The 14,949-nt window shown below is 46.5% G+C and overlaps 1 protein-coding gene and 2 long non-coding RNA genes across 3 annotated transcripts; 1 reads left to right on the top strand and 2 right to left on the bottom strand.

The window, feature by feature from the left end:
• Nucleotides 1–2,214: 2,214 nt before the first annotated feature.
• TARDBP (TAR DNA binding protein) lies at nucleotides 2,215–7,882 on the bottom strand. Its single transcript, XM_005143661.3, has 6 exons — nucleotides 7,637–7,882; nucleotides 6,986–7,238; nucleotides 6,368–6,531; nucleotides 5,331–5,471; nucleotides 4,515–4,685; nucleotides 2,215–4,137 (listed from the first exon to the last, which is right to left on the bottom strand). The coding sequence occupies exons 2-6, from the start codon at nucleotides 7,221–7,223 to the stop codon at nucleotides 3,607–3,609; spliced, it is 1,245 nt and encodes a 414-aa protein (XP_005143718.1). The 5' UTR covers nucleotides 7,224–7,238; nucleotides 7,637–7,882; the 3' UTR covers nucleotides 2,215–3,606.
• A 203-nt stretch (nucleotides 7,883–8,085) lies between these two features.
• On the top strand, nucleotides 8,086–14,923 carry LOC115945592 (uncharacterized). The gene is made up of 3 exons (XR_004079899.1): nucleotides 8,086–8,230; nucleotides 12,226–12,318; nucleotides 14,729–14,923. It is a non-coding gene; the product is annotated as an uncharacterized lncRNA (long non-coding RNA).
• Nucleotides 9,080–11,609, bottom strand: LOC115945591 (uncharacterized). The gene is made up of 3 exons (XR_004079898.2): nucleotides 11,534–11,609; nucleotides 9,417–9,514; nucleotides 9,080–9,222 (listed from the first exon to the last, which is right to left on the bottom strand). It is a non-coding gene; the product is annotated as an uncharacterized lncRNA (long non-coding RNA).
• Nucleotides 14,924–14,949: the final 26 nt, after the last annotated feature.

The raw sequence follows: 14,949 nt of genomic DNA on the forward strand, positions 1-14,949 counted from the left end.
CTGAAAGCAGTGCATTAAGTCAATAAACCCCTAGTTTTTGTTTTCCCATTATGACTGAGTTAAATCAATGTGTAACTGATGGTGGTTTTCCGTGGTTAATTAATTCCATTTAATGTGGAATTAATTTGATCTTTTGTTCCTAGTTGCGCTTCATGGAGAATTAAAATGTGGTGAAGTCTTCGGTAACAGAGTATCAAAGGAAGCCTGCTGGAACAACCTGTGGCACAGTGCAGCAGTAAGTCAGTGCTAACTGTGAATTTTAAATGACAGGTGTGAGTATTTATATTTAAAACATACAAGCTGTGGTATGAGAAATGTTTTCATCTTGCTTTATGACTATTCCAGTTCTTGTCTAAGTGCTTTTTATATTTGTAAGGTGGAGGATGTTGTGGTTTCTGCCATTCTAAAAGCGCTGAGGGTTATTAACAAACCTTAAAGAGAGGAGAAAGTGTAGTCCTTGGAAAGTGTCTGATCCCTCAACAGCTTTATGGAACTAGCAAAAGCAGCAGCATCACAGGAGAAAAAACATAGTTCCTGTACAATGAGAGCACTGGCACAACTTATCTCGTATTCATTGTATGTGCTGGTTTCCTGTGTGCAGGATCACTGGCAACAGATTCTCAGAACTAATGCTATAAAACCCTGTCGTGACTATGCTGTATATCCCCTTCCCATGTACATATACTTGCTCTTGCCTGCGTCCCACACTCTTTCACTAGTATTTCACTTTCTGAAATAATATAGCTGAAGTAACTTTAAACACCAAACAAGACTCCAAACACTTTGTTACATTTTCAACAGTAGTTTATTTACTGTTATAAACACTATAGTGGATGCAAAGCAAGTAGAAAACATGACTAAAACTTGAAAATTATTCCAAAATTGTCAGGGATTTTGACTGAGGGTGAAGAATGCTAGAATTATCACCAAAGACTACTCAGTGCTGCCCAGCAGCCTGACAAAACCTACCCCTGGACAATGGAAACATTAAATGAAAGCCATGCTACTTACAACTTACCATGAGGTTCCTTGCAGGGGGCCACACTTAGGCTTTGGAGGTCCAAGAATACCATTTTTAAGTGTTACTCAGCAGAAGTAGCTGGTAATAGTGCAAGTGCTAAAATGCAAAATTCACAGATGGGACAGAGTTTGCAGATTATTCTGGCTTAGGTGCAGGAAAAAAAGAACTAAGACACTCTGCAGTGGGATGTGAACAACAGAAGTGTGGGATTAATTGTTCAGCCTGAGTGTCCAGAACCCCTCTTTAACCCCAGAGATGGCCACAGAGACCCAGCTGCTTGTTCAATACTGCAAGTAGGAAACTACCACTAGCACAGGTTTTCCACTATTTAGATGTGCTTCCATTCACACGCAGTAATGAAGGTAAGCTTGAAAAGTTCTAGTTTACAGCTGTGTATATCCATATTCAGAATGTTTACAGCTACAGCATAGTAGTTTGATGTATAAACACTATGAATTGAGCTCCTATGGGTTTCAAGCACAAGGAGATTAAACAATTCCTCAAGCTCTTAGGGCCAGTGGAAATAATTTTCCACCAGTTACTGTTCAAACATCTTGCTCTTTGTTAAGAAGCTGCCTCTTGATGCTTCTATGCCTGCAATAAACTTAGTTTTTCAGATTGAGACTTCTGTAAAAGTCTGTGCACATTTACCAATGTATTCTTTGGCTGCAAAGTCTTTCCTGACTAGACTTAAAGATGAATTTACAGCTGTCCTCTGGGCTGGAAGTGTTGCAGGACCCCCAAGTGGACAACTGGTCTGAGAACAAGTTAAAAACGTGCATCCCCCAAGGAGATGCTGTGGCCAGAAAAACAGTTTAACAGTGTTTGTTTCCCCCAACCCACTGCTGCTGAGGAACTCAATTCCTAAAGAACAAGTAACGTTCCTTGGTACAGATGTAATGTGCAGGGAACTGCTTACCATTCTACGTGCGGGCACCCAAACGTGGGGGTACTGGATTTTAGATCTATAGGTATCACTGACCAGTGCAAAAATGCAGTGGATTAAAGGTGGGTGTCGGGTACCGATAGGTGATGAGCGGTGGCTCCGTTTGCCTTGTCAGCTTTTAGAGCATGCTTATCTGAAACAAACTGCATAAGTGCACCAAAGCTTTACAGCACTTCATCGCAAAAGGGTAAAATTAATTAACTGCTATGAATTCTTTGCATTCAGGGCTGCAAAACAAAGACACATATTACTTAAACCAGTTTTATTTAAGAATTTCCTACAGTGACAAATCTTATAAAAAGCATCCAAACACAAAACTGCAGCAAACGGCATTCTTATGGGTATCTTACAGACAGTGGGACTACCACCCTGCAGAGGCACACTGAGCTCACCAGTGATCTCTGCTCCAAGAGCTACTGCAAAAGCACACCACAAGCTCAATGTTCTCAGCACAAACCCCATCGTCTTCAAGTCACGTTACCACACTTACAGATCATTAACAGAAAAAAAACCACACACCATACAGCATTCACAGCAGTTGACATAAGGGAAAAAAAATACAGATATTCATTTCACAGAACACATTCAACTAGTTGATTAACTAGGTATAGAACCCACTTAAGAGTCTTCCACATGTGGATGTCCTTTGAATGCAAGAAACACTCGTACTTTATTTGCTATCATTGCTCTCCGCACACTCTCTCACCAAAGCCACAGGATGGAGAGACATCTCGCAAGGAAAATAAAACCCCCAATGCACCACCAGGTCTCTGCATGCGCTCTCTCCTGTACCTCGCACATACCAGCCCTCTCATGCCTCGGCACCACCACCAATCCCACACAAGGTTTCAAAAGTTCAGACAGCCTTCTGGTTCCATCTCACAGCCTTGCGTTCACAGCGTTGATACGACTCCATGAAATAAAGAGTAGCGGATAAAAATGGAACACCCACCGTCTAAGACGCAGCATGTGCGGTGTGATGAAGTATTCTTGGATGAGAAAGCATGTAGACAGAAGTATTCCTAAGGCAGAATATTTACAGCACTGCTTTCAATGAAGTGCTTCTTCCATACACATTTGAAATGAGATGAACTGCGGAGATTAAATGAAGCCTTCATATCGTACTTTAGTATGGAGGGGAGACAGCGTTAAAAAGAAACACAACACAAAAACGACACTGTGTTCTCCAGCTGGGGCACCTGGAGAGTCTTATGGTGGGATCAAATTAAAAACAAGAGGGGGAGAGGATGCTGTTTCTGACCAATGGTTTCCATTTTGGACATGCAAAGAATTCAGCTAGCCAGGAAACAAGGGATAATAAAGTATTACAAGAGAAACCTGTCCTATCGGTTGTAGTGTTAGTTCACCTAGCGGGCAAACAGCCGTCCACTTCCAAACATTCAGTATCCCAACAAGGTAGGTAACAAAACTTATAAAATTCCTTTTACCTTTCTTTTTTTTTTTTTTCCTTTAATTCTTTTTTTTAAAAAAAGAAAAATGTCAAAAATACTGCTGCATATCCTGCACACTGAGCAACCGGAACTGGAAAACTCTGTATATAGGTAATTTACAGTATACTTACCAGGAGTTAGAAAAATTTGATTTCCCACCATAGAGTCAGTCTCAGAGCCCACTGCGTCTACATCCCCCAGCCTGATGACTTGGAATCCATGCTTGAACCAAAGCCTCCGTTGAACCCACTGCTGGAGCCCGCGTTGGTGGCTGACCCCCAGCCTATGGCTGCCCCCGAGTTGGAGCCCCCATACGAGTTGTTTCCTGAACTAAAGCCCTGGTTCTGCTCCCGCTGCATGTTGCCCTGAGGCTGGTTGTTCCCCGAGGGCCCCGACTGGTTCTGCTGACTAGCCAGCATGCCCATCATGCCCCAGCTGCTCTGCAGGGCTGCCTGCGCTGCTGCCATCATGGCAGGGTTGATGCTAAAGGCTCCAAAGTTCATGCCCCCACCCATGTTACTGCCCTGGTTGTTACCCAGACCTCCCCCGCCTCCTCTGCTGTTGCCAAACCCCCCTTGATTCCCAAAGCCCCCCGGATTACCACCAAATCTTCCACCTCTCTCTAACTGTCTATTGCTATTGTGCTTAGGTTCAGCATTGGATATATGTACGCTGATTCCTTTAATGATCAAGTCCTCTCCACAAAGAGACTGGGCAACCTATAAGAAATAAGGGATTGATTAAATGTATGTTAGACTTCTCTTTTTTAAACGTTAGTAGTACAAGACAAAAAAAGCCCATATGCTCTGAGCAGGTTTTTAACCTGCAAAGGAAGCATATGCAAATACTTAATCCAGCTTGAAGTGCTTTATCTTCACATTCACTGCTACACTAACTTGCAGTATAAAACCCCATCTGTACAACAGCATCTGAAGAGTGTAACCTCAGACAATTCAATAAATCAAATCGAGCTAATACCACTGGAGTTCTCAAGACAGTGGACAAGTAAACATTCCATGTGTAATTCCAGAACTAACTCTTTATCAAGCTACTGACACGTAGGCTGTCTATGAAGTTAAAATATTTTAAGCCATACCTGATCATCTGCAAATGTAACAAAAGCAAAAGCTCGGAAGGGTTTAGGAATGAAGACATCTACCACTTCTCCATACTGGGCAAAGAACTGTCGGAGTTCATCTGCTGTCATGTCCTCAGTGCAGCGCCCAACAAACACTTTCCTGCTGCGCAAAGGTTCGTCAGGACTTTGCTGGAGAGAAGTGAAGAAAGGGGGAAAGATCACAACTACCCTTGGGAAGAGAGTGACACTCAGATAAAGGCCCCTCCTTATCTAGCCTGCTCTGAGGACTGCAGATCAAGAAAGGCTGAGACTGTAAGGAATAGTTCCGTCAGAGTACACCTCCACCATGGCACAAGTGAAAAGTGACAAGAGAATGAAGATGGGAGCAATCCACCAGAACAGTGATGATGCCACTGTCAGAAGGATGCTTTTTGGGGTAATAACCGCACGTATTCACACAGGAAATAAGCAGAAGCTTCAGGTTCAGTTTTGAATTCAGAGGCTTGTTCTGCTCTTCCCTAGGTTAGTTATTCCATCTGCTTTACTCTCCATTTACTTATGCAGCAACACGTTCAGCAGGTACTGCTGGACACTGAACCACATTATTTTCAGATTTCCATCTGTACTCAATTCCCCCACCTAACTACTACCTCTTTTCACTTCCTGCTCCTCCATCCCTCCCCATTTTCCCACCTTGCTCCCTACTGTCCGGTCCATTCACAGACTGAAAAGCCACATCCATTGATCTGTTCATCTGCTCACCCAGGACAGCTGCCAGAGAAGTGCCCTTCAAGTGCTTGGTGAAAATACATCCAACAATAAAAACCAAGGTACCTTGGAATTGGGAAGTTTACAGTCACACCATCTGCCATCTATCATGTGCCGCTGAGACATGACTTTCACCTGGGTTTCATAATCCGTGAAGCGAACAAACCCAAACCCTTTAGAGTGGCCAGTTTTAATGTCCTTCTTAACCTAAGGGAAAAAGCAGACTTTTAGTTTCTTTCACTGTATATGCCTACCTTTTCTTACAAAAGTTACTGTAATGTTACACAGTCAAAGCAGGGGCCTGAGACACCGAGGAATTAAAGCTATGAGCTTGCCGTGAGCCCAAGAACAACCAAAAATGGGATGGAAGTAATTTGTACTTGTGATGGCACAGCCAGACCAGCTGTATGAGCAGTGCAGCCCCAAAGGGGCCAACACATGTAGTGCGCAAGTAATGAGAGATAAAGAACAAGGCAAGTTTATCAGGCTGGTGAGATCTCCATCATGCAGGTTTGTCTTCCGACTCCTGCTGTCAAAGAGCCCTCAAGCCTCAGCAGCTGCAGCTATCAAGGTCCTGGGCAGCACCAGGCCTGTGGTACCACACGTGCAGTGCTGCCATGGGCCATGTGTGCTGCAGGTTAACAGCTGGCTGGCAGGCAGCGACAAGCCAGGAGAACACTGGTATGAAGCGTGCTGTTACTGAATGGATTTAATAAAGTCCTGTTTGAGAGTTTATCAGGCTTGTGAACACTCCCATCACAGCAACTCCAATTCCTCAGCACACACATACATCTAAACACACATATATAAACAAACACATGTTCAGCTACAGCAGCTAGTTAACAGTAATATACATTAAAAAGCTCTTGAAACACTGTACCCATTAGGCTGATCTGTGTGAATTACCACTCCCAAGTATTCCTGGCCATCTGTACCTACAGGAGCTTGCAGCTGGAAAGCTCATGGAACAAAACGCAACCTTGGAAAAGTCACTCAGCTTCAGATCTCTGAGTTTACAGGGCTCTGACTCTTTCTGTTGGCTTTGTCAGAGGAGTGATTTCTACCTAAAGTCCCTCTTTACGCGAGCTGCAAAAGGGTATTACCTGCACCATCAGCACTTCTCCAAATGTACTGAAATATTCCTTTAGGTCTTGCTCAGTAGTTTTCCAGGGAAGACCCAAGACTATTAAATCCGAAGTCTTCTGCACCGCTCGTTTCACTTTCACTGCTGACGATGCATCTGTTTCATCCATTTTTCTTTTATTATCTGAACATAAAGTACATGAGACATCACCCTCAGCTCTGGAAATGGCTTCTGATTATCAACCACATGGCATAAAATCAGAGACCAGAAAGCCACGTGCCAGCCTTTTCTTCCTGAGCATTTTAAAATGGTACCTCTAACCAAACCATGGCTCGAGAATCATCTGTTAAAAACACAGATCCTATTACTCCACAGTCTCTGAAGGTCTATTAGGCTGTGAAGCTCCCAAGGATAATACAAGGCTGTCATTAAAGTGCTTGTATGTGGGGAGCCCTAAAACTCTTACTGAAAGCTCAGTGCGGGCAAATCTATTTTGCCAAACACACGAATAAACTGGCTAACTTCCCTAAACCAGCGTGCTCAGCAGGACCACCACTGCCGCGTCCAGCCGGCAGCGACTCACACGGGCCTCTGGGCTTTCAAAGAGCGCAAAAAGGCCGAAGGGACAAGGACAAACCTTTGGGGTAATTCACGACATAGACCAGGTTCCCCCAGCCGGCCTCGGGTGCGTGCAGGATGCCCTCCACCAGCCGGACCCCCCTCATGCACTGCGACACCGGGTTCCTGTAGCGCAGCCCGCACGCCCCGGGGAACTGGGCGGTCACTGTGGACAGCAGCACGGTGCCGTCATCCTCCGAGGGGATCTCGATGGGCTCATCGTTCTCGTCCTCCGTCACCCGGATATACTCCGACATCGTGGCTGGACGTTACTGAAGTACAGGAGAGGGGGGAAAAGCGGCGTCAGCGATCACCCTGTGCCCCTTCGCTGGGGTTTCATTCTAGTCTGAAGGCAGAGCCTGATCTGTGTTTATTACACAACGGGGCACACCGAAACGCGCTCTTCATTGACGTCCGGCCTTACCGGACCGACACGTACACGGACCAGCGCCCCGGCCGGTCCCGGAGCCTGCGGAGGGACCAACAGCAACAGCTCCGCGGCCCACAGAGAAACGTCCCAGCGGGGCCACGACCGGTGACGGGCTGAGGTGAACAGCGACCCTCGGCCTGACAGGGCCCGCCCAAGCCTGCGACCTCCGGGCGCCGCCTGGCCGCCCGCCCCAGCACCGCCGGTGCCCCGGCCCGAGCGCGCTTGCCGCGCCCCGCTCACCGGCCAGGGAAAGGAGCGGCGTGTCCGGGACAACCCTCGCCACCTCCGCCGCGCTCCACCCGCTGCCCTCCGCTACCGCCGCACAAAATGGCCGCCGCCACCCCCCTCAGAGGCCGGGCTGGGCCGCGGGGCGAGCCACTGCGAGCGGCGGGGAGGGGCTGCAGCGGAGCGGGCCCGGCCACCGGGAGCTCCGCGGGCCGCGGCCCCCCTCCGGAAACAGCTCTGCCGCGGCAGCCCCGAGCCGCGGCTGTAACCACAGGGCGGGGGGCAGCGGCAGCCGCCGGAGGGTCATTCACTGCTCTGCTCCCCCCCAGCTGTGGGACTCATGGTGCGGCCCTGCGCGGGGGCTGCCGGGAAGAGAAGGGGCGGTAGCGGCGGCGTCGTTGCTGCGGAGGGGCGGGGCTCCCGCACACACGTGGGGGCGGAGGGGGCGGGTTAAGCACCCGCGTTCCCGGTAGCGGCCGTCGCTCATAGGGACCCCAGGGCTGCACCTGCGGCCCCCGCCCGTTCAGGTCGCGCTGTAACGGGGAGCTGCGGGGAGCTGCTGAGGGTGTCTCTCCTCCTGCCCCTCCTCCTGCCCTTTCCCGGAGCAAGGTAAGGGTAGGGCTGCAGGTGACGGCAGCGTCTGAGCGCCAGCCTGGGAGTGCCCACGTTCAGGGTTATCTGTGCCAGCGCAGGAGGCAAAGCCTCTTGCCCACAGACATGAAGGAGCTGAGGCACGTCACCGCTTGACTTGCATCCTTCTGTGCTTGGTAGGAAGGGTTCATCCGATACGCCTCCATCTGCAGGTCTCATGCAGGCATTCCTTGGGGGTCTTCGGAAGAGCTACATTAAGCAGCCTGACTGATGCAGGTGGTCTCATGGCAGCTCAGTCCTCTGTATCGTATTTAGGGTCTTAAGCTGGCACACTCCCCCCTTCCTCAACAAGTGGTTCACTCAACTGATACCTTCATTCATTCCTCCAGATGTTTGAGGGCTGTTGCATCCCCCCATTCACTGCCCTGCTATGAGACAGCTTTGTAGGCTTGCTGAAAGTTAAAGCTAGCCCTGCCCTTTAATACCTAGTGTTTGCTATAACGTGGCTTAATGTTTTCTAGACCTCGTCTCCCCTCACTTAAGGGAAAGACTTGATACTTATGTCTCGTACAGCATTAGAGACTTGAACTTCAAAGCCATTATGGCTGAGGGACACTCATGTCCTGCAGAAGAGCCCATCCTCATCCACTTTCCTGAGGTGCAGCAGAGGAAGGGCTGCTGCCGTGCCAAGCTTGCACAGATCTATGCTCAAAAGAACCACACAAAGGAGGAAAATACCAGTGGTGGCAGAAACATGGCATTTTCCACCTGGTCTGGTTCCTTTTATGTTCTTAATCATCTTTCAGCTAGATAACAACTCCAGCTTTCTTTACTTCACAGTGATAATACCATAAAGCTATAAATGAGTAACTGTTGCACGGTTTTAATCAATCATTTTGTAGCTGGATAATTGCCATTCCACATCCTCAAGTTATTTTAGCCTGATCCTTCACTAGTAAGCTTATCTGGTCCATCAGTCACAGTCACATCAGTTGTCACACCAGAGACATCTGCAACACAATCAATTTTCATTACAAGATGCATATGAACAGGAAGCCACACAGGGTTGTCATTAGCAGAGCTGTAAGGTCCTGCCTGCCATCAGCAGGGAGAAGAGTGCACTGCAGAGCTTTCTCCAGCCGGCTCAGCCCTAACTTAACCAATGCACTGCACTACACTGTAATAAGGACAGTGATTCTTCTACCTTTTTCTCTTTCCTTTCTCCTCATCTATTCCTTTGGGACACTCATCCAGTCCACGTGGGTCATTTTCCCAGTGCTTGGCCTTCCTTGCACCAATGTCCTAAAAAGTGGTAGAAAAAAGTAAGTTTGACTAGTAAGGGAAGGCAGCCCCTTGCAGCAGTGTCTTCTGCTGAGTATTTAAGACTCCCACTGAAGGTTTCTTCAGTTGCAAGAACTGGCTGCCAGCACCACTGAAACCAAGCCCATCTGTGCCCATGTAGCTTTAGACTCAGCCTTATCATTTAATTACCATTCTTCAGCAGAGTTCTGAGAAGACCTGACTAGACACAGGCTCTCGAGATAAGGTAATGTTCCACGTAGGCGGCCTCCTGAAATTCCTACATTTTCTAGTCATCCACGAGCCACATCCCAAATCCAGTTCTGAGGTTGCCAAGTCAGCACTGAGGTAGGCAGCGTTGTTTGAACACGCTGGGAGGACTGAGCAGTAATTGCAGCGTGTCAACATTACCTCCTGCACCGTTCCGAGCCTAAGCTATACTTTAGCAATCACGCTATTTGAAGAGGTTGTGGTGGCATTCAGCCAGAGTGACCTCTATCTAACAAAGCATCTGCTGGTAATTTCACTAATGAGCAGAGTAAGCAGCAACCCTGAGCTAGATTTCATGCAGGGAAAAGCTTGGAGAGAGAGCAATGAGCTTGATGGAGCTTGCTGCCTGTAAATCAGGGAGAGAAGGGTAATTATTCACAACAGAGATTTCTGCCCCAATGCTTGTTCCTCAGTTTTGGCTTGGAATTAAACAAATGTTCCTGTCTGTTTTCTGTAAGAACCTGGATTCTTGCAGCACTTTCCTTCTGTTATTTACCATTATGATTAGGTTTAAGTTAAGCAATTAACAGTGGCATTGCTCTTGAAGTAACTACACCAGTGTGCATACAGCTAGTTAATTCACCAGTTCCCTCACACTGGCAATTCAGGGTGCCCATGGGTGTAGACAAATGCAGTACCCTGGCACTAGCCATCACATATATTGACTTAAGTGTGCCCACAGGCACAAAACAAAACGCAGTACAATAACTATTTGCTGCTCTAGGTTAAGTGTGCTCATGGGTACAAGCAAACTCCGTGTAATGATCAGCTGTTCACTCTCCCAACAGCACTTGGGATGAAAAACAACATCAATGGGGCCCTAAATATAACCTCATGATGACAAAACCACCACGCAAGTGTGAGTCCTGAAAAACATGGAGTACTTGGGCCTGTATTTAATCACAGAGTAGTAAAAAGCAGGATTTCATGAGTGATGGCATATCAGTGTATGAGAATCACCAGAAATTGGCCTGATTTGGCAGACAGTTAATAAATACCTCTCACCCTAACTAAAGGGAAGTCTTTTTGTTTCTAACATCAAGCTGCTTCTGCTTCGTTCTGCATGTAAGGAGGATGAGCACAGTTTCCCCTCTCTGGACATGAAACGAGTGTTCTCTGCAGAAGTCTGAGCATATAGAAACATCAGATTCCTGTGTCAGTTCTCATTCTAAGCACATTTAGCAAGGGCAGAAAAGCAGCACATTATCTCTGCATCCCTAGGACTGTTCCCTTGAGTAGTCTGCATCCTCTCAGTCAACATTACCTTACTCTTTCATACCCAAGCACAATCTTCTTTATCACATGGACCAAATAAAGTCACCCTTGAATGCAGTTGCCTGAAGGAGCAGGGCACCTTTCAGTTCATTTGTTTCTCTTTGTAATTCAAAGCCATTTGGGTCTCTAATTAAACAGATACCATATCATAGAGAAGGAGGCAGCGTTCCCTTGAAGGAGCAAGATCAGTGGGGCTTCTTCTTCCTAGCTCCAATTGAAAAGCCATTCACACACAGTAAAAGTAGTGTTTCACAATACTCACTTTTCCCCCATTTTTGAAGGAGCTTTCACCACAACCACAAGGACATTTGTAATAGACACTTCTTCCCTCCCCAGGAGCACCTACTACAGCTAGAGCTTTCCATATGCAAGCAAGTTATCAACATAAACATTTACTACTACCCAGCAGCCTAGAAACAACAGCTAGAGAAAAGCTTCCCTTAAGCCAAATAAGCAGCTTCCACCCATGTAAAGTACCTGGAAAGATCACTTAGTCCACGGTTCTCACAGTGACACTCCTGCTAATCCCTTAACTGAAAGAGCATCTAAGACTTCATTATAGTGCCTGAAATATTCCAGGCAATTTTCCCATGATCCTATAAAGCTATGATTTCAATTACCTCATTTTTAATCCACCTTAGATGGTTTAGTCCTGTTCTTAAAGGGGCAGAGTTTCCACGTTCCTTTTGGTTCATGTCCTTAATAACTTCCAAACTTGATCAGGAAGGGGGATGTGTTCTTTAATCTCTCAGCAGACACAAAGTCAGAGTTTTTACAATGCTTGGCTCTTGTAAGAACCTAGAAGGACTCAATGCCCATCAGTGTGGGGTCTTTCAGCCCTAGTAGCAGTTTAGAACAGAACCTTTGGCCGTGTCTCCTTAACTGACACACTACAAAGAATCGCTGGTGCTACTTGTTTTACCACTAGAGACATATTGAGTGTAATTGAAACCCTCACACTGGTGATAAAAGGCCCCTCTGAGCTCTGTAGCTGCTGCTGGCAATTGGAGCTTTGGCTTCTGAGCTGTGAACCAGGGTTCAAAGCACAACGGTGGGTCCTATCTGACATCTCCACCCTCTTGTTTGATTGGTACCTGTGGGAACTGTCAGATGTTTGCATCTCGTACACAGAGAATGCAAAATTCACTTCATTCTGTTTTGTTTGGCAGAGTCACATCAAACCATCTGCAAGTCACCTCCCTTGCCTTTCTGGACCATCCACAGCAGAGCCTGGGAAGAATTGGTGCCTGGGATTCTCAGAGGTATCTTGTCAGTTCCCAGCGCTGAGTTCCTGGTGAAGATGTGCCAGGCATCTTCCAAGGGAATTTGTTGCCTCTTATAGCATATTGGAGCTGTGATTCAGAGGCTTTTCTCCCTAGATCATGTAGTAACTCCCAGCATAGAAGAGCAAGAACTTCCATCAGCACAGATGGTCATAAACCAAAGGACAAAATCCCCACACTGGGAAGTGTGCTAGAGAGCTAGCTTTGAGTCTGTAAAGTTGCAGGTGTGGTGTGTGACAGATCCCAACTATTGAACACAAACACCACTATTTACACAGGAGGCTGGAAATAGGCTCCTTCAAAGGCAAAGCCACAGGTAGCTTGGGTAAGATGCAGCAGCTGTTCCTGTAAGACCTGGAATAAAGTGAAGGACAATGTTGGCAAGATCTGTTCGAAGCTGCTTTGTCCCATTTTCCTTCTTTGTTTTGTCCTTCTCTTTCAAGGAATGGGCAGTAAGGGGTAGCTCTTGCTGGTTTTAAACCCTGCACCCTGAAGCAGGAGCTCAAGTATACGACAAAGGCTGGTTTTAAAGTGGTTTAGGTTTTACTGCCTGGTGATATTTTTTCGAAGTACATTTACTGAAGATTTATGTAAAATCTATCTTTTGTCTACTTAAAATATGTCAAATGGATGTACAGGGCAAAATTTAATGCATATGGGTTTTCATTATTTTAAATCATTTGCAATAGAAATGATTTACTCTGACATCAGACCTTTGTTCTTTGCCTGTCCACCATAAATCCAGGCCCACCCAAATTTCCAGCCTTAGCTATATTTCAGCATTCCCTCCCCCAGTATCTATAACCTCAGTTCTGTGATTCTTCATGTAAATGACTTTCAACAAGGAAAGGGAGAGAACACATAATTTGCCTTAATACAGGTAATTTTGAAAGGAGAGCAAGACCTTTATATGAGGAATAGTTGACGGTGGAGGAAAGGGGAGAGCTAATGCTCGTAGAACTGCAAGTGGTTCTTGATGAGAGTGGTGAGAGCTACCGATCAACCAGATGTGACCAAATGGACTTTTTGTGCAGTTGAAACTGCCAGAGGTGATAGAAGTCTATCTTTCTCTTTCTGAATTCTTCCATGTCTTTTTAGTGCCCTTCCATTTATAATGCAATGAATCCAACTGTGGCCAGTTAATGTTGTAGGCAACCGTTTGGAGAACTGAGGTACTGGGGTAAGGCAGGTTCCCCAAGGTCATTCTCAAAGTCCATAGTGGAAAACTGGTGAACCCTGACACCCAGAGCTGGGCTTGTATGAGAGACTCTCTCATACCAGGTATTAAAATCCTGAAGCAGTCAGACTTTTTGAAGGCCCTTGTGGAAAACTGCATCCGTTATCATGTTTGCTGCTTGTCTGGTGACAATTAATGGCACATAGATCTTCTGAGCCACTCACAGCCTGTATTTGAAGCCTTCCCAGCTCAGTAGTTACTGAAAGTTGTTGCTGCCCAATAGCTCTTTGGTGATCTACAGGACAAGAATGAAACACTTGAACTCAGTCCAGTGTTTCATCCATGGACGTCATCTCCAAGCAGGCTGCTGAGACTCTGATTTCTACTCATGCCATTGAAAGATGGTTAAGTCTGAAGCAAACAGGGCATTCTTGCAGACTTCTCTCATCCACATCACACATCTCAAACAATATATCAAACTATATCTGAAACATATCCCTTTAGTCTTGACAAAGCTCCCTTCCTGTTGTCAAAGGATTCCACTGTTTCCATGATTTCACACATCATTGCATTTAGCTTTGATCTGCCTAAAGATCTGTAGCAACTCTGGATAATATCCTAAACTACAGCAGCATCCTAAGGGGAATTCTGCTTCTGACATCCAGGCTATCTGTCCTGTCCCATAGCTATGGATGTGCCTGACAATGCCCATTGCTATTTGTTGTCTTTCCCATAGCACTGCCAATAATTTTGAGCCTGAAATCAGCGCAGGGTTAGATGATGTGCTGGGCCTGCGTGTACTTGCCTTCATTCTGGCTTCCAGTGGCTCTACCACGAGGAGATCCAATTGAGAAAAAATCTCAGTGTAGTTCTGATTTATGTGCACAAGTGCAGAGGGGAACAGAAGCTTTTAGTATCTTGGGAAGCAGTTAGGAATTAAGGCCAAGGAAAGGACAGTCACGTCAATTACATCCTAAAAAAGGAAAACTTAAGTGAGAGTCCTGGCTCCTGAACTGTTTCTGGGCTGGCAAATGTTCACAGTTCTCTTGGCAGATGCTGTAGAAAGCCCATTTAGATCCCCTCCCTTGCACAGTGGCATCAGGTTTACAGTTGTGGGGGGGGTCTGGTGGTGCTGTGCTGTTCCATAATGTTACTGAAATGAAATTAGGGGATGCATTTAGTATTTTAAGATCTCTGATGCTCTCTTGTCAGGATTCTCCACTGAACCCACAGCACTTCACTCCAGATGTGGCTGAGGGAAGGGAATCTCATGTGAAGTGCAAGGCTGACACCTGGAGGGGACTGCTGAGATGCAGCTGGACAGCGATTCTGCAGCACCCAGCTTGGGTTGGGAAAGATCAGAGCTGGTGGCAAGATCCCAGGTTTGGGAACTGCTCTTTTCTAGTGAGGGGGTGCTTTAGATATTCTTCCCT

This window comes from Melopsittacus undulatus, chromosome 12, assembly GCF_012275295.1.
Source record: "Melopsittacus undulatus isolate bMelUnd1 chromosome 12, bMelUnd1.mat.Z, whole genome shotgun sequence".
Taxonomy (NCBI): Eukaryota; Metazoa; Chordata; class Aves; order Psittaciformes; family Psittaculidae; genus Melopsittacus; species Melopsittacus undulatus.